Below are 22,822 nucleotides of genomic sequence, written 5' to 3'. Positions count from 1 at the left end.
CTGGTGGAAACGGGGCGAATATGACGCACGCACAACTTGGAGGAGAAATGCAAAAACGACGAGTATGCAAAAGATGAAACCCGTTTCAATAATCCTAAAAGTCAAAGGAACAAAAAAAATGCCCGTATTTTTGGAATTCAAAGAAGACTCGTCTCGTTTGAAAGACACCTTCTAATAAATAGATGACGAAACTAAATTCACGTTTCCTCCCGTGAGACGCCAAAAGAGATTCGGGGCTTTTAGCAGGTGCACGAGCTTCAAATAGGAGTCCAGTGCGATCTGGCTTCGAAGAAACGACCAAATAGAAGAGAACGAGGCCAACTCGCTTGCGCATGCAGTTTAATAAGAAGCTGGCGACTTCCACGCGCGCAACGCCACTTTTCGTGGCAATAGAAACAACCCCCCCGGAAAGCACGCAAACATTGAAATCGCACCAATTCCTGTTTGCAACATTAAAAAAAGATTCTTACTGGCACGATGCTTGAAAATGGTTTGTTTGGGGGGGGGGGAGAACGAAAAGATGGGCGCATGGCGTCGGGGGTCCCGGTTCAAGTTCAGTGCTCGGTTCTCCTCTTGCGGGGGGGTTAGGAGGTGGGATGGGGCCTTGGCTAGGAGGGGGGGGGGGGGGGGTCCGGGGTCGTCTCTTATTGGTGGCTTGCCACGGTTACATCACGCCCCGTCGGCCGTGACGCTCGCACGTCTTCCGGCTTCCTTCAGCCGCGTCTTCAAGTTGCTCTTTTTTAGTGGCCGGGGAGGAGCGCGCCGCCTCGCCTCGCCTCGCCTCGCCTCGCCTCGCCTCGTCTCGCCTCGTCTCGCCTCATCCAGTCCGCCCGTCCGCCTGTTCCAATCGGCCAGCCAGGCAGCCAGCCCCACTTGCGGCTGCTCGTGCTCGCTCGCTCGCTCGCCCGCGCGCTCGCTCGCACTTACCGCACATCTCTGGTGTGGCAATCTAGGGAAGGCAGCCGAAAAAGCTCGGCGCATCGCTTTTTGCTTCTTTTTTTCCTCTTTTGCGCCTGGTTTTATTCCACAATCCAGGCACAAGCGGCGATCTTTGCGACGGAGCGTGTGAGTGAGTGTGTCATTTTTTCGGTAACCCCCTCCTTCTCTTCCTCCTCGTCGTCGTCGTCATCATCATCATCATCTACGGGGGTAAGTAACCTTGTCCTCGGATACCTCCCATCTCGGTGCGCGCCCGGTGGGCGGTCGGTCGGTCGGTCCAAAAAAAGAAAAAAGAAAGAAAGAAGCGCATGTTGAAAAATGAATCCAGTTTTTCGTCTGTCTATCTTGGTGGCGAGGAAATGTTGTGCGCGGTTTGATCAGTGAGGTGAGGAGGATGTTCCAGCTTCGGGAAAGCTGAAAGTAAGTTGATGAGCTGCAAAGTCCGTTTCGATCATTTTCATCATCATTGTACAAATACGAGTCGCATCTCTATCAAGTAGCGCACGCCCAGTACGAATTGTTCAAATTTAAAATGAAATCAAATTAAAAAGTGATCTTTTTTAAAAATATATTTTTGTTAAATCGCCCCTTTAGTTTTTCGTGATGGCAAAAACTTTCAATTGGATAGTGTTCAACAAGGTTTTTTTGTTGATAGAAAAGGGAAGTTTATGAGCATACAGAGAGAGAGTGTGTGTGTGTGTGTGTGTGTGTGTGTGTGTGTGTGTGTGTGTGTGTGTGTGTGTTGTGTAGACAGGTGCTGGCTCCCAAAAGACAGGTGCTAGTGCTGGTGACTATTTCCAGCACCATTGTTGAAGGCTTCTGGTGATCACATTTTTGTTTCTTTTTTTTTTTCTTTTTTTTTTTAAATTTTATCTTTTGTGTGAGTGTGTGTGTGTGCTTAAGAGAAGCTTCACCTCCCGTCAGAGCTCTTCTAACAAATTTGGAAAAACATCAAAGTCTCCCTTTTCCCCGAATCATTTCAGTACAGTTTGTGAAATTTCTTCTTGTTTTAATTTCCCAAATGCTGCTTTTTGAAAATGGGGCAAAATGTGTGTTTTTTCAAGTGGCACCAAAGGAGTGTTTGTCTGAGCACTTTTCCTCAGAATTTTCCTCTTCTCAAATTTGAAATTAGCAACAGCTATAGGCTGCGGGGCTAACTAAAATTCTCTGGCATTTTTTCTTCCTGCATTTGGGGCTTTTTCTATTTGGCCGCCGCCGCCGCCGCTTCCTTTTATTTTTGTAAAGGGTGCTTTAAGTCCGAGCTTGACCGGCGTGACCCATTCGATCGAGCAGAATTAAGTGGGCTCGGCAAGCAGAACACGCACAAAGCCAAAGCGGCCGCCTGGGCCCCGGTCCGTCGGCCTCTTTTGCTTTTGGTCGGGTCGAGCGTTTGGGAAGGCGAAGGTTCGGGCCGGCCGGTCGGTCGGTCGGTCGGTCGGCCGACCGTTTTGCTTGAATGTGCCCCCTTCCAATTAACGTTGGCAAACGTGGAAATGAGGACAAGTGCTTAAGTCATTATCATAATTTTATGCTGCTTTGTGTGGCGTGGGAACTGGTTCAGCCCATGTAGGCCGGCCCCGGAATGCGGAGGCCTAATTCTGACGCCCGTTTCCCACAACCCTTCTTCCCTCCCTCCCTCCCTCCCTCCCCTCCCTCCCTCTGTAGGTGGAAGACCCGCCTGCCCACTTGCCTGCCTGGCCTGGCCGCGCTTTGCCAACGTGTAAGGCCGCCCGCCGCAACCCGCGCCGCCGCCGGTGAGGTACGTTTGCTGACGTGCGGCGCTGTTTTCGATCCCTTTCCGCTCAGAAACACGCGCGTGTTTGCGGGACATGGCCCGATAGCGGCGGCGGCAACGGCAGCAGCAGCCCGTGATGCCGGACCATGACAGCGACTCCCTCCTGAACAGACAGACCAAGCGAAGACGCGTGGACATCGGGGTGAAGAGGACCGTGGGCAGCAGCAGCAGCAGCAGCAGCAGCAGCAGCAGCGCCGCCGCAGCAGCAGCAGCAGCAGCAGCAGCGACGACCGACAGCATCGCCCGCGCCAAGGCGGCCATCTTTAACGCCATGAACTCCCTGAGCGCCCACCACGGCTCGGACGGCGAGCCCGTGGAGTGCTCGGTGGTGCAGCCGCACCACGGTGACAGCGAGTCCAAGTCCAACGTGCTGCGCAAGCTGCTGAAGCGGGCCAACTCCTACGAGGACGCCATGATGCCCTTCCCCGGCAGCACCATCATCTCCCAGCTGCTCAAGAGCAACTTGGCCAAAAGCGCCGGGGGCGGCGGGCCCGACAGAGGCGAGCACGGCTTCCCCGGTTCCAGGCTCTCCAACGCCAGCTCCGACGCGCCCCAGGAGGACGCCTGCAGCAACTCCTCGCAAGAGAGCACCCCCCAGGAGTGCTTGTCGCCCTTCGGCCGGCCCCCCGCTCCGGGCGACCTGGAGCGCCTCAACGACGAGCACCTGCGCGCCAAGCGGGCCCGCGTGGAGAACATCATCCGAGGCATGAGCCACTCCCCCAGCGTGCTGGGCCCGCCCTCGTCCCGCCACGAGATGGACGGCGAGCGGGAGCTGGATCCCGAGTGCCCGGCGCCTCGCTCCCGGCGGCCGGGCCCCGGCAGCCCGCGAGCGGGCGAGCTGTGCGGCGGCGGCGGCGGCAGCCGGGAGAACAAGCGCAAGCAGCGTCTGCCTCAGCAGCAGCACAGCTTCCCCCAGCTGGCGTGTGAGAGGAAAGAGCACAAGCAGGAGGAGCGGCGCCAGCTCAAGCTCCAGCTGGAGGACATGCAGAAGCAGCTCCGACAGCTCCAGGAAAAATTCTTCCAGATCTACGACTCCACCGACGACTCGGAGCACAACGAGCCGCACGACGACACGGGCGACCTGTCCGAGGACAGCCCGGCCAGGTCCGACAACGAGCCGGGCGCCGACGAGCCGGCCGGCGCCGCCGACGAGCCGGGCGCCGACGACTTGCGCTCCGACAACGAGATGTCCGACCTGGATCCGGGCCACTTCCTGGATCGGGCTCGGGCCTTGCTCCGAGACCCGTCTCTGCTGGGCGACGGAGACAAAGCGGCGGGCCGAGACGGACCGGGCCGCGGCAAAGGCCAGGCAGGCCCGGGCGCCTCGCTGCACTCGGAAGGAAAGCAGCTGGCGGAAGCGCTCAAGCAGGAACTCAACTCGGCCATGACGCAGGTGGTGGACACGGTGGTCAAAGTGTTCGCCAAGCCCCCGCGGCCCCCGCAGGCCCCCCAGCAGCAGCAGGCCTTCCCCCCGCTGCCCTTAGCCCCCGAAAGGCTCTCGGCGGCGCTCAACGGGGACAACCCCAACTTCCACGGCGCCAACCAGCGGCTGCAGTGCTTCGCCGACGTCATCATTCCCAATCCGCTGGATCCCTTTGGCATCCCGGGGATGCCGGCGGCAGCCAACGACCAAACGGAAGCCCTGCCGCTGGTGGTGAGGAAGACGCCCGCCGATCACCACCACCACCACCATCACCACCACCACCAGCAGCAGCAGCAGCATCAGCAGCACCAGTCCTCGGCCGTGGGCGCCCACGGCGGTCACCACCACCCCTCCCTCCACCCCTCGTCGCTGTCGGCCAGCATGGGCTTCAGCCCGCCCTCCTTCAGGCACCCCTTCCCCCTGCCCCTGATGGGCTACCCCTTCCAGAGCCCGCTGGGCCCACCTTCGGGCGGCTACCCCGGCAAGGAGCGCTCCTCGCCGGACTCGGTGGACCTGTCCCGGGAGAGCGCCGGGCTGAGGACCAAGATGGCGTCGGCTCACCACCTGGGGCACCACCATCGCTCGTGTTCGCCGGCGCACCCCGCCGCCACGGCCGAGGGGCTGTCCTTGTCGCTCATCAAATCCGAGTGCGGCGACCTGCAGGACATGTCGGACATCTCGCCTTACTCCGGCAGCAACGTATCCTTTTTTGCCACGGAAGCCTTCTTCCTTTTTAGCTGGCTGGCTGGCTGGCTGGCTGGCTGGCTGGCTGGCTTTGTTGCTTATGGCTTACTCAGCCCCTTCTTGTGCCCCTTTTGTTCAAAGCTTGGCCCACAAGGTTGTTCTCCATCCTGAGTTATCTCGGCCCCCCGAGACTGCAGGCTAATAGCGCTAAAGTCCCTCCTCTTTCTTTTCCGTATTCCTCCTTATGAAAATTTGATGGGTGCCCTGCGTTATCCTTAGAAAGCTCCAAGTCATTCAAATTCATTCCCTGCTAAATGAATCACCGGTCTGGTCGGCGGAAGGCGGCCATGTTTATTTACGGCTTCCTTGTTTTTTTTGCATTTTTGCGCATGTTCCAGAAGGTTGGCCCGAGGACTCGGCCAGGATGCGTATTCAAGATTGCCTCCTGCGCTCCTCTTATCATCCATCGCTGTGTAAAAAGCCCACAAGCATTGTCCTCTCTCTCTCTCTCCCTCTCCCTCTCTCTCTCGCTCTCTCTTTTCATTTCATAAAGATCTGTCAACAGCCCGGGGGCCTTTGGGCTGTTGCTTGGCAGCCAAATACTTCTTTTTTTTGTGTTTGTTTGCCCCCCCCCCCCCCTCCGTCTCTTCTTTTGAAGCGGACGTTAACAGGTGTTTGCGGCGAGCTGTTTATCTTTCATTACCTCGTCTCGTTTCGTCTTTAGACCCGAGGCCCAACGCTTTGCGCAGATCCATAATCCTTCCATCACTGGAAGAAAGTAGAAAATAATCACACAACAAGCATGCTAGCAGGCAGCCGGCCGGCCGGGCCAGATGCAGCCGGGCACCTTTCTTTAGGATTGATGGCGACGCTTTATCGTTTTTGCCCCAATTCACGAGTCGCTCTTAAGTTCTCTCGGAGGTCGGCGACAGCTTGTCGGACATGTTTTGCGAGGCGCGCTCAAGTCGAGCGGCGTGGCCGAGCAGATGGCGGCGATGGCTTTTCTGCTCGTTTGTCCGCCGTCCAACTCGGACTCATCTTGTCCCTACACCTGGAATGGGGCAGGCGAGCGGCTCCCGCCGCCGCCGGCGATGGCCAAGTGTCGGGGGAGCGTCGATTTCTTGTCGGGGTTGCGAACGGCGGAAGCCAGCTGGTGCGAGCGCGCCATCATGACAAAATAATGGCTGCGCGACTCCAATGGCAATTCCATTTGCAAGCTGTGAGGGAATTGCAGACGATCAAGAGAGGCCGGGCCGGTCTGGGCCGGGTCGGGTCGGTCCGGGCCAGGCCGCCTTTGTTTAAAGAGCCCAAGAAGATGGAGCCTTGCAATGGAGCATCCCACCTTGGCTGATTGAAAGCCACCTGACCGACCGCCAGTGTGTGTGTGTGCGTGTGTATGTGTGTGTCCATTGTGTCTCCTCCACTGGAGCAGATGGTGCGGCGTGGGGAGTGAAGTGCTGCTCTTTTGGCCGGGCCTGCTGGAGGAGTAACGCCAGCCTCCCATGCCCCTCCCCTCCTCACAAGACCCTGCTCCCCCCCCCCCCCCCCCCTCTGCTTCTCAGACAAAGTAAACAGGATCTTTTAAGGATCTTTTGCATGTGCTGATGCCTTCTCGCCTTGGCTACAGCTGGACGGACACTTGAGCGCTTTGCACCGTGGCCAATAAAGCAAGTTGCCAGAGCGAGAACTTATGATTGTTTTTTGAGAACAAGCCGAAGCGCAAAACGGGCCGACGGTGTCCTTCTGTGTCCCTTTCCTTCAGACACATTATATGGACGTTAATTCGGCGCGGAAATGGCTTGGGACATTCAGCGGCGCAGATGTGATCCCCCCCCCCCCCCCCCCCCCACCCGTGCGGGTGGCTCGATCCAAAGCATCGGAGGCCCTCTTCTCCTTCTCCTCCGCCTTCCAAGGCTTTGGCAGAAGCAGAGAGGTGGGGGTGGGGGGGGTTCACGTCATTGCACATTGGTAATTCCCCCCCCCCCCCCATGTCATTGCACATTAGAAGCCCCGGTAAAAGCGGCTCTCTTTGCCGCTCAGTCCAGGTGGAAGACGTCTCGGCGCCGGCCGGCGGGCCGGGCTCGCCAGCTCTCGGCTTGAATCTTGTTTGCTGGCCCGTTAAGAGCAACATCAGAGCTGGATATCCCCGCTTGGCGAGCAGCGGCGCCAAGCCATTAGGCTTTCTTGCCCATCCATCCATCGCTGGCGCTAACTGCTGTCTTTGTCTGTGATATGCAAATAAGCTCCTTTTTCCCCGCCCGCAGCCCGCCCGCAGCCCTTCTTCTTCCTCTTTTGGGCTGGAGGTTAGCGCACGGAGCAGGCCAAAAGGCGCTCGCTCGCTTTGACTGTGAAATGAGCCCGCCGATGTACGACAAAACAAACAAAAAAAAGGCGTCAGCTGCCTTTTATTAGCCGTGACGCCGCTCGCTGGCTCGCTGGCTGGCTATGTTCAAGCAAATGTCCTGCTCGTTCACTGTGTGCCGCTCTGTCCGCAAACTTTTGCTCCTTAACGACAAGCTTTCTCAGATACAGGAGGGCCTCTCGCCCAATCACCTGAAGAAGGCCAAGCTCATGTTCTTCTACACCCGCTACCCGAGTTCCAACATGCTCAAGATGTTCTTCTCTGATGTCAAGGTGAGTTGGCTTTCTCTCTCTCGCTCTCTCTCTCTCTCTCTCTCTCTCACAAAGACACGCCCGCTTCCAAAAAAAGGGAACTTGGATTTGCGATGATGTTCAGGCTTCGCTTCGAGTCCACAATGAGGCCGACCTTGCGGTTTTATGCAAAAGAGGCCAGACGAGGAAGTCGCGTGCGGGCTGCGGAACGGAGGGACGGCGACAGAGCAGGTGGGGGGGGGGGGGGTGCGTAGCGTATGCGGCAAGTGGGACTTTCTTCGAGAACATGAGCAAAGCTCATTTTTTAGCTGCACTGCAAAAAAATAGCTCGTGTTTGTTGGTTGCTCTTGCTTGTGTGTGTGCGCCCCTCTCTGACCGTACGGGGGGAGGGAGGGAGGGAGGTAGGGGGAAACACTGTGACAGATCCAGGCCATCTTATTCAAATGAAGAGATAAAGGTTCCCCTTTGCCTCTCAGCTGCCTCCTCTTGGATGCCGCCGCCATTTGAAAAAGGGGGCGCGGCGCCTACCTGCCAATGGCGCCCCGAAAACAAACATTTATTCTGAGGAAAGATTCAAAGCGCTTTTGTTTGAGTGACTTGATGGCTAGCGAGGAGGAGGAGGACGATCACAGGCGACCTCGTCAGGCAACAAAACAAGGTCAAGATCGTTAAGCGGATTATCAGTCACATTGGTTTGTTTTTGTTTTTGCCGCGAGACAATGGGACCCGCGCCTCAACTTTGTAGACGTGTGTGGGAATTAGACGGACTAGCTAATGAGATTGCCGCCACCCCTCCTCTAATCAACGTGGGAAGCGGGCCCGTCCTGTGTCGACTCGCCTTTTAAGACACGCGTGCCTCAAAGAAGCCGGAAGACGTCCCGAGCGCCGGCCCGAGCCAGCACAAATCCAGCCCGTCTTGCCCCAGGCTGGCGGTCGACGAGGGTCGAAAGAAAGAAAGAAAGAAAGAAAGAAAGAAAGAAAGAAAGAAAGAAAGAAAGAAAGAAAGAAAGAAAGAAAGAAAGAAAGAAAGAAAGAAAAGCCAGCGGCCGGATTTGAGTCGGTGGGCGCTGACAAAAGGCCGCTTTCCAGGGCCGCTTTTTGTGCGCAGTCAGCCAATCGGTGGTCGGAGATTATCTGCCACAATTGGCCCCTGCCAAAACAGGAAACGTTGGAAAGCCCCGCTGACTGGGAAGGGCTTACGCCAGCAAGGGCGAGGACGAGGCCCAGGCCAGCGAGGGGGAGGCCCGGACGGGCTTCGCTGTCTTTCTGCTTTTGCCTGTCCTGGACGCTGAGGTCATCTCGTTGTCGGGGCCGAGGCCCGGCGACCGCTCAGCTCAGCTCAGCTCAGCTCAGCTCAGCTCTGCTTAAGGGCGCCCGCTATTGAAAAGAAATAGCTTGATTGTTTCAAGGCAAGGACCTGCTGGAGTGTGTTCTATTCTAGACACGGTGTGTGTGTGTGTGAGTGCGTGAGTGCGCAGCACCTTCTATCTGGCGCTGTTAGCTTTAAGAGGTGACCTTTCACAGGCTCTTGAGTGTGAGTGTGAGAAACACACTCTCGCTGTCTCTCTCTCATCTGCCTCTTAGCGAGCCACGCACGCACGCCCGCACGCACGCACGCACATATACGTTGCATCTCATGTGAGTGCTGGCTGACCCCTGCCAAGTCTGATTAAGGAGCGGCGCTGATGTGCTCCTTTGAGCCCGTTGCCTCCTTTTCCACCCACCCACCCAACACTCCTCAGCTGCTATTGGGGGGTTTTGGGGGTGTCCTCCTCCATCCTATCCTCCCAGCAGCAACTTAATGAGCCAAAAGTGGCCAATGCTGCAAAGGGACTGGCCAAAGCTGATGCCTTGAGCAAAACGCTTCCAGATCGGGCGGGGTGGAATTCCTGCGTCTGTTACGATCTCGCTTCGATCTCCTCCTGAGCTGTCTCTGTAATCAAGTGACGCGTCTATCCGTCAGCGGACTGCCTCGCTCTGACACCAAAGGTCTCTTCTGTGAGCGATGGCGGCCGTTTGCCCGGGCGCAATCTTCAAAGCGAGCGGCTGGGAAAGTAATCCACTCACTCGCGTCGCCTTCCCGGAAGCTCGACGGACAAACGTGACGCTCGGCTCGCCCGGCCGGCAATGTAAACGGACAAAAGCCGTATCAGCGCTGTACCGACGAGCTTATGCTTTTGCTTTCTTCCTCATTTATTGTTTGTATTGCTTGAGGCGGAAGACAAAAAGGCGGTGTGAGCGCCTCATGGACGCTTTTGGGCCAAAAGTGGAGCTGCTTGCTGGAAAGCGAGGCCATTGTGTGCATTTAAGCAGCCTTTCCCTCCCTCGCACCCCGGCGAATATTGAAAAGTGTCAGTGGTTGGTTTGTTTGTTTGTTTGACGCGTCCATGTCACGACCCCGGCCTGCTGACTGCTCACGTTCCGACCCCCTGCCGCCCGCCCGCCTGCCCGCCCCTCCCCGTCCCAACGCCATTGTCCGACAGCGCTGACCTGCAGCCGCCCCTCCCTCCCTCCCACATTTCCCAGTTTGTGCTCACCACGCACTTTCGAGCAGCCCCCGTCCGTCCGTCGCAATAAGCAACCTCCCGAACGGCCGCGCCAATGTCAGGCGGACTTATTGGCCCGTGACGTCACCCGCCGATGCTTCCAGCCTTTGCCGACTTCCTCGTCTTTACATCGCACAATCGGCCATGGCGAGGAGCGCGTGCACGTCGCTGCGTGTCGGGGAACAATAGCCTAATCTCCATGTCAAAACGGCTCGGCGCTCCGCTCAGCGATTTTGCCCCCCCCCCCCTGCATCGAGGCCCCCCACTTCATTCTGCTTCTGCAGATGATGCTTACCAGGCTTGCGGCCTGCCCCCTCCTCCTCCAATTAGAGTCGATGATCAAATTGAATGCATTTGACTTGTCGGCCACCCGGGGGCAGTATAACAGACGGCTCGCAATTCGGACCAACGCTAATGGTGGTCATTCTTTGCAGAGGATAAAGAATCCATTCTTGTAGCCATGTGGCGGCGGTGGCGCTGGGAGGGAGGGAGGGGCCGGCCGGCCGGCGCATGTCCTCATCTGCTTTTCATAGGCGGAAAAAAGAGAGCCGGGAACCCGCTGAGGCTCTTAATAGGTTTACCCGGCCCTTTTGAATCCAGCCGAGCGGCACGGATCAGATAGCCGCAGTCTTGGCCGCGGCTCCTGGTCCCGGGCCCACTCTCTTTTTCTTCTCCTTTCTTTCTTTCTTCCTTCCTGCCCGGGAGGTGCAGAGAGGAGAGGGGAGGAGAATCAGGGTGTAATTGCTCAACGGGGTTAAGTACTTGTTTGAGCCCCCCGCGGGCCGGGGCGCTTCACATGATGACTTAATCGTTTTTCTGCTCAATTATGCCTTTGCCGCCGCCCTTTCCCAGTTATGATAGGGGGGCGGGGCGGGGCAGGGCGGGGGGCTTGTCTCCCAGCGGGGAAGATGAACGCTCTCACTCGGGCGCTCTTGTCTGGCTGTCTTACTTCACGTCTCTATTACGGCCTTACTGGCGCTTGGGCAGCTTGACGTGTCCAAACGGCTTGTGTCGTCGTCCCTGTTGCAGTTCAACCGCTGCATCACCTCGCAGCTCATCAAGTGGTTCAGCAACTTCCGCGAGTTCTACTACATCCAGATGGAGAAGTTTGCCCGACAGGCCATCAACGACGGCGCCGCCGGCGTGGAGGACCTGAGCGTCAGCCGCGACTGCGAGCTCTTCCGGGCCCTCAACATGCACTACAACAAGGCCAACGACTTTGAGGTAAACACGCCCGCCGCCGCTCGCTGCCTTGCCTATTTCTTTGTTTTTTTTTCGATACACTTTGAAAGGAACTGGAAGCTTATCTTTAGCCCGGGCCAGGCGCTTTTCTTTCGGGCTTTCTGCAAATGAGGAAGACGAGCGGAGCGCCTCTTCCCCATCTTTTGTTTGTCTACTTCCTCGTCCGTCCTCCTCGTCTTGCAGCGACGGGCAACTTCGCCTTTTGCCGCCTTCTCCTTTTTTCCTCCTTCTGCCAGCGTTATGCGGCGGCGCACACAGGCGGCAAGGGTACGAGGCCGTTCCTTGGACCGGACCGAGCATGCTGGCAAAGCATTTCTCCCGCGCCTATGTGTGTCACTTTTGGGGGGTGGGGGTGGGCTTCAGCGCTATCAAGGTTAAGCGTCCTACTGTTTTAGCCGGAGCAAGAGGGGAGGGGGAGAAGGGGAAAGCAGGAGATGGATAGATAGGGTACGGAGGGTGAGAGACAAAAGAAAGAGCATTGGGGAGAGGGAGGGAGGGAGGGAGGGAGGGAGTCAGGGGAGAGTGGTGGAGGTGGTTTGGGGGGAATGACGTATTGGATGCAAGTGCCCTTGCGAGCAGTGGGAGTTTTGCAGAGCTCACACTTGAAGTGCTTCACTCACGCTTTTTTTTTTTGGGCCCGTCTGTTTCTGTGCGCGTTATTTGTCCACCGGGGCCACACGCACACACGCACACGCACACACAGCACTTCCCGTATCCCTCTTGCGTCCTCTAAAGGGAGGCTTTCGAAGGGCTGGGCTGGCACGAGCACTCGGAGGCCAGGCGGGCCTGGATAAGTCGCTTGCGACGACAGTAGGTAAGCTGAGCTGCAAGCTTCCGTTTTTGCCATTGGCCCAAACAAGAAAGAAAGAAGTGGTTGGTTCCCTTGCTGCTTCTGATTGGGCCTCATTTGTGTGGTTTCCAAAGAAGGACCGGCTTTTGGAGCGAAACTCCTCGGCCACCGTACGCCTCGAAAAGTGGCTGAGGGCAAACGGTTCCTCCCTTTTTTTGGATTTTGCATTTGCATTCATAAATGTGAGCATTTGCAAGAAGAGGCCAGGACAGGTGAAGAAGTCTTTGGAGCGCCGGCCCGGCGGGGCTGTTGACTGTCTTGTTTTGCATACGAGCTGGCCCGCCAGGTGTGTGTGTGTGCGTGTGTGTGAGAAATGCGGGAGCTGATTCGGGCCAACGCCAGGCAAAATGTGCCCAGCCATGCAAATTCCGCCAACACACAGGCGAGCAAGCGAGACTCGCAGTGTTTGTGTGTGTGTGTGTGTGTGTGTCGGGGCTTTTTGTTGTGCACGTGGGCGTTGTGTGTGTGTTACATATGTGCAAGTTTGTCAGGACGTTCCGTCTTAAGTGTGTGTGTGCGTGAGTCATAGAGGAAACGTGAAGCTGGATGGCGATGACTGCATGTGTGCATCAGGATGCCCCCAAGGCCTGTTTTTGTGTGGAGCTCTCCCCCTCCTCCACCTCCACCTCCTCCTCCTCCTCCTCCCCCTCCCCCTCTCCTACCTACCTACCTGCCTGCACCAGCACTTGAAACAGGAGCCTACGCATGCACGCAAGTTTGCGTTTGGCAGATTGTGCATCATCAAAGTTCCATCCACCTTGGTGGCGTCTTTGGAATGAATATGTCCTCTGTTTGAGTGCCCCCCTCTCCCCTCGCCCCTCGCCTGCCTGCCTGCCTGCCTGCCTGCCGTCCGTGGCCTTTCTTGTTTGATGCTAATCTGCTCTGTCACTGTGTTGGCCCAATACGCTCGCCATCTTCCCTCCCAGCTCGTCTTTTGTGGCGATTGTTTCCTCTTTTCCTTTCATATCGCTGCCTCCCTCCCTGGGTCGCCCGTTCTCTCTTCCTTTCCTTTCCTTCCCTTCCGTCCATCGCCTCTCTACTTTTGTTCTTTCCCGGTCCTCCCTCTCGCATGTCTTCTTCTCCCTGGCCTTCTCGTCCTATTAGGAAAGTTTTAATGGCATCATTGTCACATTCCTTCTGGCACAATGAACACTAGCTGGTAATTAGAAGACTTTGCCGTTAATTACCTACTTTCCCCCCCCCCTCGTCTCTCCTCTTCCCTTTCTTCTGCGCTTTCTCATTTGCGACGTCCGCCGCCATCAAACAAGCCTTGACTTTGAGCGGCCCGCGCTTTCATGTCCGGCGGAAACTCTCGCTTAGCGCCCCCCCCCCCGTCCCCCGTCTGTCCGTTTGAACCCCCAACGACAACACACATCATCTTTCACGAGTAGGAATGTGTCCGAACCGCTAATGGAGGCCCGTTTGGATAAAAAGACAGTTTTATGACGGCTCTGGGAACCTCTCAAATTTCCAAAGGAGCCAGTTCCGCAGGTGGGCGGAGACATTTAAAAGAGGAAGCGAGCGGCTGTGATCTCTTTGAGAGAGAGAGAGACGACCATACCGCCGGTAAAAGTGGTGACAAGCGGCCCGGTTTTGAGTTCCCCCTCTTCCTCTTTTCTTCTACCTGTGGGCGTATTTTTGCTGAAATTCTCTCAGGGGCCTCAGGGGTGGTGGGAATGCAAGAGATGCTTTGCCTTGTGAATGAAGAACTTGAGAAGCAGCAGAGAGAGCGGCCTCGCCGGCGCTTTTTGACACTTGTGCTAACGCTCCAAACTTGTTACGTAACGCCGCTCCACCATTGAATTTGTGCCTTTCGCCGGATTGGGATCTTGACTTCGAGAGACGTGGGCGAGCGAGCGAGCGAGCGGGCGGGCGGGCGGGCGGGCGTTTGAGCGAGCGAGTGAGCTCCTATCCTGCCCTCCTCTTCCACCTGCTGCCCCCCCCCCAACCCCCTTGCCGGGAGAGCAGATGCTGTCTGTCCAAGCGGCCGCATTGTGTGGGCCCCCCCCCCCCCCGCCCCCCGGCCGTTGCTCCCTTCACGGCCCTCTCGGGGCTGGCTCCATTTGTTGCGACGCCCGTTTTGGGCGCTCCCTCTATCCCCAGCCTTTCACCTTTGTCGCCGCGAAAGCAAAGTCTGACCCCGGAGGTGACGAGGTTGCGGCGGGTACCGAGGAAGCGCGAGCGGGGCGCCCGAGGCAAACATTTCTCATCCAGTCAGATTTGCGCTGGCGGTTGGGACCCGATGAATAAGACGGTGCTGCTATAGATTGAAGTTGCCAAAAATAAAAGCGATGCAATACGCCACCGGCGTCGGCACTCCTCGACGGAGCCTGCACAGAGCCGGCCGGCCGGCCAGCCAGGCAGGAGCTCCGGATGCAGCCGGCAGATCTCCTTGACAAAAACAAACAGCACCTTTTTTTTTTTGAAATGCCCGCTGGCAACGTTTGAGTGAAAACCTGAGCAAGTGATGGTGATGGTGGAGTCCAAGTCCCTCCTGCCTCCCTCCTTGGTTCTTTCCTTCCTTGTGTCCCTGGTCACCTTGCTGAGTGGCACAGCTGCTGATGATGTCATTATTTCTGGAGCGTTTTGAGGGCCCCCACCTCCCCTCCTTGTGTGTGTGTGTGTGTGTGTGAGACTAATGAAGCGTGGTGAAGGGAGCCGTGCCAAAATGACCGGGGCGTGCATCAGAGGTGCAGATGTGTCCAAGTCACCCCCACTCCAATTCCATGCATGAGTCCCCCTTTCTTTCTTGGTCCTCCTCCAATCTGCATCCCGACATCTTATTCCTCCTGCCCGCTCGCTCGCTTGCCATCATTTATTGTGGGGTGACCCTTGCTTCCTCCCTCCCTCCCGCCCCATCTATTCTTTCCGGAGCTCCCTCTCCAGATGTCCTCTTCCCATCTCGCAGACTCCCTCGCTCCTTTCTTTCCCTCGGGCCTCCTGCTCGCTCTGTCTCCCTGACTTGCTGACCTCCGGAGCCCCCCCCCCCCTCCCCCTCCCTCTCCTTCTGCCATGACATGACTCGTTGACCTGGACTCTTTGTGCTTACACATTGCCAGTGTGTATCAAAGGAATCAACATTTCTAGCTTTGCACCGTGCTAGGACTTGGCGTCTTTGACCCTGTGCCGCCATTGACTCCTCCAGAGCTCCTCATGTGACACCACTGCTCAGTCTCACAAACACGTGGCGTGCGCGCGCACACACGCGCACACGCAGAAGCGCCTCAAGGGCTCGGCATTCTCCAGCGAGGCTATCAGCGGGTGTTTGCTCAGCTTTCGGGCCCCTTTCCTGTCCAGGAGCCCACGTGGAGGCGGGCCAGAGTCAAAACCGGGACTCCGGTTGGACTCTTCGTCCGTGGCCTGAGTCTTATCAGCGTGGTCCGGGGGCAGAAAGACGGCCGACGCGGGTCGTGTTTGTCCAAAGTGACAGCGCTGGCCAAGGCCTTTGTAGATGATCCATCGATTGCAACAGATATGCGAGGCAAAGGGGACTGACTGACTGACTGACTGACTGACTGACTGACTGACTGACTGACTGACTGACTGACTGACTGACTGACTGACTGACTGACTGTGAGAGAGGCGGCGTGGCAGCGTGGCCAAGGTTCGACAGGCCTGCTCAAGTTTCACAAGAAGCTCGCTCGCTGCCTGCCTGCCTGCCCGCCTGCAAAAGTCCCGGGAAGCTGGTTCCCAGCCGGAGTTAGCGATTAACCCGCTCGGCCGTCACCGGGCCGTGTGATGTCCCTGCCTGCCTGCGTTTCATCCTTCAAGGCTATACTGCGCACACACACACACACAAACACACACACAGGCAGGCAGGCAGGCATATCGAGCCCGGCCTTATCTTCCAGGGTCTTGTCTTGTTTGGCCAATGCTGTGCAAATAGAAGGTGCAATACATCTCCTGACAGTTCCCAAAAGCAAGCGGGAGCAAACAAACAGCCAAGCAGCCCCGAGCCAACAGCTTTCTCAGGCTCCGGACCCCCAGGCGGGCCTTTTCAAACGTTTGCCCACCCGCCATATTTCATGAGCTCATCAAAAAAGCAGGAAATCCCATTCCCTCTCTCTGAAGAAGAGCTTGTGTCTCAAAGCAAGCGGTCGGTCCAAGAGACAGAGGGGGGGTGCTTCGGCAGTGAATGAGCGCCATTGACATCCTGGAGCCAGCCCTCGTTTTCTTTTTCCAAGGAGCGCCTCAACTCACAACCGCATCTGATGCTTGGTGCCGTGACAAACAAACACTTTACATACATCACCTAGAAGAAAAAGAAAAATCATTGGACAGAAATAACTGTGCCATGACGCCGATCCCTGGGTCCTCAGACCCTTGGCGGTCCCTCGCCATCGCCGCTGCCTCCCTCCCGCTCTCCCTCCCGCTCTTCCTCCCGCTCTCCCTCCCTCCCTCCCTCCCGCCTCCCTCAGTCAAGAGGATCTAAAATACCAATACCCTTTTCTCCTTGACATTGCCTCTCGTCCTAGTCAGCGTTTTGCTGCCCTTTTATAGTCAAAACGTCCGTCAGGAGAAATTGCACGCGGGAATATTCTTAGTAACACACACGCCGGCGGGTCGTCGTAACCTCGCCGACGCCGTGCCGGCGACGTTGGGATTCTTTGGGACGGGGGGAGGAGGGGCTTCTTATTCACAACTCACCTTTCGCACCGCTGCGCAAAGGCACCGGGCCTCGGAGCCTCCATTCATCACCTGAAGGGGAGGGGGAGGAGGGGGGCGCATTGTCCTCCCATGTGTGTTGTGTGTGCAAACAAGCATGACTGCTACAGTCCGTCCGTGTGTGTGTGTGTGTGGGTGTGTGTGCGCGCGTGCGAACGGCCGCTAACCTTGCCGTGTCCTGACACCCGTGATGAGTATGTGCAGGACACTAGAGGAGCAAGGGCCACCCAAAGCTATTGTGCCGTATCGTTGGTCCTCACAAGCTGGGCTCGAGTACAAGTACGCAAAAGTCCAAAAATCAATGCGCAAATACTTCTTGCAGTAGCTGTAGCATAGCTAGCTTCTCCCAAGCATGTCTCACATTCCCAAGCTAGCTTTTGAAAATGAAGGAGCAGCTCATATGGGAGCAGCCTTCATTTTTTGTTGGGACACGACAATGAAGCGAGCTGGGCCGCTTCTGGGGAGGCAGTCAGCATTATCCCAGCAGGTGACCCCTGAAGGCGGAGACGGAGCCAAAGTGTGGCCGGCCGGCCGGGGTGTGTGTGTGTGTGCGTGTGTGTCTGTCCGCACAGGATGTGTCATCTCCTTGGCACAAGGAGGTGCGGCTGCATGTGACAGCGTGCTGGCTGGCGCCAAGGTGTGACGGAGCCTTGCCAGGCGCGCTGTGGCTGAGCGCCGCTGTCGGGGCCCGGGCGGCCCGGCCGGCCGGACAGCCAGGCGGGTGTGTCTGCCGGTTCCGAAAGCGTTCAAGTGCTTCCTCTTTGCCTCTGTCACACTCTTGTTTGCTCGCGGCTTGTACCTTTTCTTTTTTGGACTTACAAAGGGTCACGGCGTGCGTTCAGGCAAAAGGTCACGCTCCACTTCCACAATGGTGGACATTTTGAAAGCCCTAAGAAAAAAACAGGAAATGCGGTCAGGTGCGCTTCTACTTTTACAAGAGTTTTTTTTTTTTTCTTTACTGTGTGCTTGCGTCCTTTAGCCACTTGTGGGTCACAGGTTGTATTTTCTTTTTTTACAGCGAGCCTTATAAAGATGTCACGGCGCATGCCGAGGGAGGGAGGGAGGGAGGGAGGGAGGGAGGGAGGGAAATGGGCATTGTGAGAACGTTGCAAGAAGTGGCTTTTGTCAGGCGGAACGCTTTTAAGGAAGCTTGACACTTTTATCTCACGCTAAGGGGTCATATGGGCGCCATGAGCGTAGTGGGCCTCCTGTAATCAATCCAGTCAACTGAATCACCCAAAGAAAAGAAAGAAAAAACAATGATGGTGCTCATTTTCCGTCAGGTGCCGGATCGCTTCCTGGAGGTGGCGGAGATCACGCTGCGGGAGTTTTTCAACGCCATCGTGGCGGGCAAAGACGTGGACCCGTCGTGGAAGAAGGCCATCTACAAGGTGATCTGCAAGCTGGACAGCGAGGTGCCCGACATCTTCAAGTCGCCCAACTGCCTCCAGGAGCTCCTGCACGAGTAAACCCATTCCAACTTGCCTTCAGCACTTGCGTTCGCTCACTCGCTCCCTCCCTCCGCTGCTCACCTGCCTTTTGCCAACGTTGTCCGGTAGCATTCCTCGCCGTCCTCGGCGTTCGTTCCGTTCCGTTCCCCGGCGGCGACCCGGCTTTGCTTTTGTGGTTGCTTTTTTGTTTTTTTCTTGATGAACTGAAGATTGGAATCGTGGATTTTTCTAGGCTGGGTCGCGTCTCCATTCCCATCCGATGTAGTGTCCCCGCAAAAGTAGCGAGGACCTGCCGTTGCGAGTCCGCCTGCCTGCCGTGATTCTTTTTGTTGTGTACGAGGATGAATTGAATGTTGGTCACCGCTGCATGCTGACGTTTGGCACTTGTCCCCTCCAAAAAAAAGAAAAAAAGGTGAATAAATGATTCCAATGAGGAAGGAGTCTTGAAAGGGAGCTTAGATGCTGGGCTGACTAGTCTGCTTCTTGCATCAATTTGGAGATTTGAACACGTTGATTTTTTTGAATTTGTCCAGTTTCCGCCGAAAGCTTTCACCCGTCGGCAACGTTAGCCTTTTTTGCTAACGCGACTCTTTTTGAAACTCCCACAACGACGTCGTTGCGCTTTTCGATGTTCTCGGAGGCTCCGGCTCACGTTGTTGCGTCCGCGTTACAGATTCATGGATGCTTTTGACAATAGATGAAAAGGGGGCAGGTTGCTCAAGCGAACAAAAGCGAGCAGAGCAGCTCCGAGCTTCATGACGGCAGGCGGGCCTTCTCGCCGCCGCGCATCTTTGCCGCCGAGCATCTCAAAGGGCCACGAAAAAAAAGAAAGCGGACTCTTGCGGCCGGCCGGCCGGCCGGCCAGCCGGCTCCACGCCCTCCCGGAGCCTCCTTGGAGCCACTCAAAAGACTTTATCTTTTTTTTTTTTGTACAATCTGAATCTATACGGACATCTAAAAAAGTGCAGTGGCAATTGTTTGAGTTGTTTTTAGCCATGACTTTGTTTCATTCTGTGTTGTTGTTTGTAGTTTAGAGCAATTGGTTGCCATTTTGCTTTCTTTCTTTCTTTCCTTCTTTCTTTCTCCCTTTTGCTTGTTTGCTTTGGAAAAAGAAACTTGGAGTCCATTTTCAGAGGATGAAAATGTGCTCGTTGCTGCTGTAAATACTGTCGGGCGGCGGGAAAATGGAGTCCCGCTTTCCCCCAATCTAAAAACTGCGTGGACGGACACACGCCTTGCGCACAAGAGCTGAGAGCGTTTTTTGATTTGAGTGCTTTGCATTTTGCGTGTGCGTGCGCAAGAGAAAAGGCCGATTATGAGAACCTGTGAACCAGTGAGTGACACAATTCTCAACGCGGCCCGCCCCGCCCCTCCCCCGGGAGAGCCACCCTGACATGTAAATGACTCTCATTAAGCTGCGGCGGCGGTGGCGGCGGCGGCGTGCGTGCGTGCGTGCTCGCTCGCTGGCTTGCACATGCGCACCGTCATTTCCTCGGATCCATTGGCTGAGCTGTTTGAAAGGATTTTCTTCTTTTTGTTTGCCGATGCTTTGACTAGTTGTGATTATTCTTGTCATCCTTCCTTTCCTTTCCTTTTCTTTCCTTTCTTTTGTAAATATCCATGACGCTGACTGATGAAGTGAGCAAAAGCGCTTTTGTATAACTTAGCAATACGTTCTGTGTTTTGTTGATGCTTGTTTTTTCTATGACGTCATCGTGGGGATGATGATGATGATGAACTAGTGCAGTAATTCCAATTGGAGCGGTGGAGTTGATTTTTCTTTCCTTCCTTCCTTCCTTATTTTTTTTATTTTTATTTTTTTTTTCCCGTCAGCTCCGACTCATATTCCATCACGGCTGCTTTTTCCTCGCCTTCTTTCCTGTCGTCGCTGTGGATGATGTCCTGCAGATTGTGTGTAATTTATTGGTTTAATTTATCCTAATTTATTCAATGTTGGGTTCTTTTTCAACCGGGGGAAGGCCGCACTGCATTTCTCAAAGTAGATCCAAGCGTTTGTTTCGAATGAATTCTACCTAGAAGTCCATTTTTAAAAAAAGGAAGAAGAAAGAGATGATCTAAAGACAGGAAGGGTCTTGGCAGCTAAGTGGACATTTGCAAATTGTTTTTGTTTGTTCCCCGACAAGGCTGAGGGTAGGCTAGAAAGCTGAAACGGGTTTGAACCTGTTTTTTGGTTTCTCCTGAGACCCCGTTTGCCCGATCGCCGGCCCGCCCGCCCCTCCCTCCCTGAAGCCCGGCCCAAACACAACCAGTAGTCAGTCAAATTGCCTTTCGTGCCTTCGCCCTCCTTGAACTGAATGTATGTGCAGTATATATGCAAGCTTGTGAAAAACCAATTGAAAAAATGGAAATAAAAAGGAAAAACGCACGTCTTTGCTGCTCTTTTCGTTTCAGAAATGTTCATTTTTGAGGTGCTTTTCCAAAACACTTGTTCTCTCTCTCTCTCTCTCTCTCTCGCTCCCAAATAGGCTGTCAACATATTTGTGCTTCCTTTGCAGGCTGTTTTGCGTGTGGCTCATCTTCACCTGGCTCAAGCCTGCTGCTGCTCACCTTTCTCTTTCTCTTCCTCTTTGCTTTTGTTCTTGTCTGAGCGCTTTTTTTGCTTTGATGCTGGTTTTTGGAGTCGCTTCCTTTGTGTATGTGTGTGTGTGTGTCTTTGCTGCGCTTTTGAGTCTTTGTTAAGCGCCTGGCTCGCCCTCACCGGAGGCGCGAGCGAGCGAGCGAGCGGCTGGCTGGCTCCTTGGGTCGGGCTGAGACAGCATCTTTGTACAACGGTGAGCGTCTGCTCTGTAATCAAATACCATCTGTCGCTACATCTGAAGACTGCTTGTCTCTTTTGCGCACGCACACCACATCTGCGCTCGCCATTCACTCACTCACTCACTCACTCACTCACTCACTCACTCGCGTGCACATTTGTGCGTGTGTTTTATAACCCGTGTACTAACAATCATTCCACCTGATTCGTCTCTTGGCCCGCAGGGAGGAAGTCGCTGGAGTCACTTCCTGTTTTGTTCCGCCTCGGGGGCGGGCGCTTCAAAGGTCATTGTCTTCAGGTATCCGTGTTTGTCCCGCGACTGCGTGTCAGCGAGACCTTGGCCGCCGTATCGGACGGCAGATAGTGGACTTTAGCGTCTCAGTCTTAGATCAACAGCCCAGCGACTATCTGGAAAGGCCGCCGGCCAATGCTTGCCCAATGTTTGGTTTGTCCCTGCTCCGGCCGGCACAGAAAACGTTGACACGGTCGCTCGGTCCTCAAGGTCCCTCTCGCTCACTTATCACACGCTCAGGTTCCGGAAAAACGTCGGCTCGGCATCGAGCGGCACGCTTCGGCGACGTACAGGACTGCAAGGAGCACGGCGGCCGAAGCGCTCGCCGTCCGAGTATGAGCCCGAGAAGCAAAGGCCGACTCGACCCCGGCCCGGACCGGTGAGCCAAACGCCTGCCATGCGGCTTGGCCTGTTTGGCCTTTGACTCTTTCTCGGGATTGAAAGATTGAACTGATGATGATGATGGATGGTGGGCCCTTTTTCCGCTCGGTCTGCCTCTGACGCAAGCGGAGGCGCAAGAGAGGAGCCTGGGAAAGGAGGAACAAAGGCCCGGCCGCAAGTCCGGCCATTGGCCGTCCGTCCCTCGGCCCCCTCGCCTCTCTTCCATCTCCCCGCTGGCCGGCGCCCCAAATAAAGACTTCAAACCAGAATTGGACCAGCTCACAGCGGGGAGAATAAGCCAGAGAAGGAAGTCCGCAACACGCCAAGAGGAGCAGCGCGACAAGGCCTCTGTTGCCAGACGGACGGACGGACGGACGGCGGGGCAACCGTGTCCACTTGGACCTCTGGCAAAGGCCGAAAGATGCGCAAGTGGGCCACATGCTCGGATTGGACGCTCGCCCCCGACCCGACCAGAGTGCCGTCGTCAGCCTAAAAGTGGGAGCGAGCCACGAGCGCTGGTTCGTCACTTGGGCTCGAAAGCAAAAGTCATCCATCCGGCCTTGTGGTGGAGCGGCTCCAAGACAGATGGGCGGGCGGGCAAAGCCCTTGTGGGATTTGCCTCTCTCTCTCTCCCTTTCCCTTTCCCCCGGGACACTCTGGCTTTTAATAGCCACGATTGGCATTCTTGGCCTCTTGAGGATCCCCCAATCAGAAATCACAGAGGCCCATTATACGTATTTCCCATTGACCCATTTGGCAAGGCGCAGCGGATTAATTCCAAAGCAGTTCATAATCCCGTAATTCAAATGTTTTAATGACTTAGATGAGCAAAGGCTAATCTCGGAGACACTTAAAAAAAGGGGGACAGACAGGAAGAAAGAGATTTGGCCTTCCTCGGCAGACTATTCAAATTTGCCACCTGTTATGGCGGATTACCGATTGAAAGAGTCGCTCGCACACGGATGACGCTGCAAACTCTTCCCGAGACAAGACGGGACGCTCGCTCCTGTGTTGGTGGGCGGGGGGGGACGACTGGGGTGTCACGCATGGACCCTCGACCAGATTGGTCACATTCGTTGTGCAAGATAAGTTCACAAAGGGTGATTTTCAGCAAATAGTGCCGCTCCAAATATCCGCCTGGAAATGTTTCCTGGCGACGCGTCGG

The 22,822-nt window shown here is 55.8% G+C and overlaps 1 protein-coding gene across 5 annotated transcripts in view; it reads left to right on the top strand.

Annotated features, from left to right (window-relative positions):
* The window catches only part of LOC133146776 (prospero homeobox protein 1-like), a 51,111-nt gene extending 30,228 nt beyond the window's left edge, over nt 1-20,883 (top strand). Inside the window, exons 1-6 of one of the 5 annotated variants that reach the window (XM_061270796.1) lie at nt 687-1,149; nt 2,605-2,659; nt 2,746-4,856; nt 7,368-7,475; nt 11,030-11,224; nt 18,041-20,883. In XM_061270796.1, the coding sequence (XP_061126780.1) occupies nt 2,811-4,856; nt 7,368-7,475; nt 11,030-11,224; nt 18,041-18,226 (2,535 nt within the window). In that variant the 5' untranslated portion in view covers nt 687-1,149; nt 2,605-2,659; nt 2,746-2,810 and the 3' untranslated portion in view covers nt 18,227-20,883. Of the gene's footprint in view, nt 1-686; nt 1,150-1,183; nt 1,360-2,604; nt 2,699-2,745; nt 4,857-7,367; nt 7,476-11,029; nt 11,225-18,040 lie in introns of those variants that run through there. The other 4 variants (XM_061270800.1, XM_061270798.1, XM_061270801.1 and 1 more) reach the window with 4 other exon arrangements.
* Nucleotides 20,884-22,822: the final 1,939 nt, after the last annotated feature.

Source organism: Syngnathus typhle, linkage group LG22 (genome assembly GCF_033458585.1).
Source record: "Syngnathus typhle isolate RoL2023-S1 ecotype Sweden linkage group LG22, RoL_Styp_1.0, whole genome shotgun sequence".
Lineage (NCBI taxonomy): Eukaryota > Metazoa > Chordata > Actinopteri > Syngnathiformes > Syngnathidae > Syngnathus > Syngnathus typhle.
The sequence above is the reverse complement of the archived record's forward strand: the minus strand, read 5'-3'. Positions and strand labels throughout refer to the sequence as shown.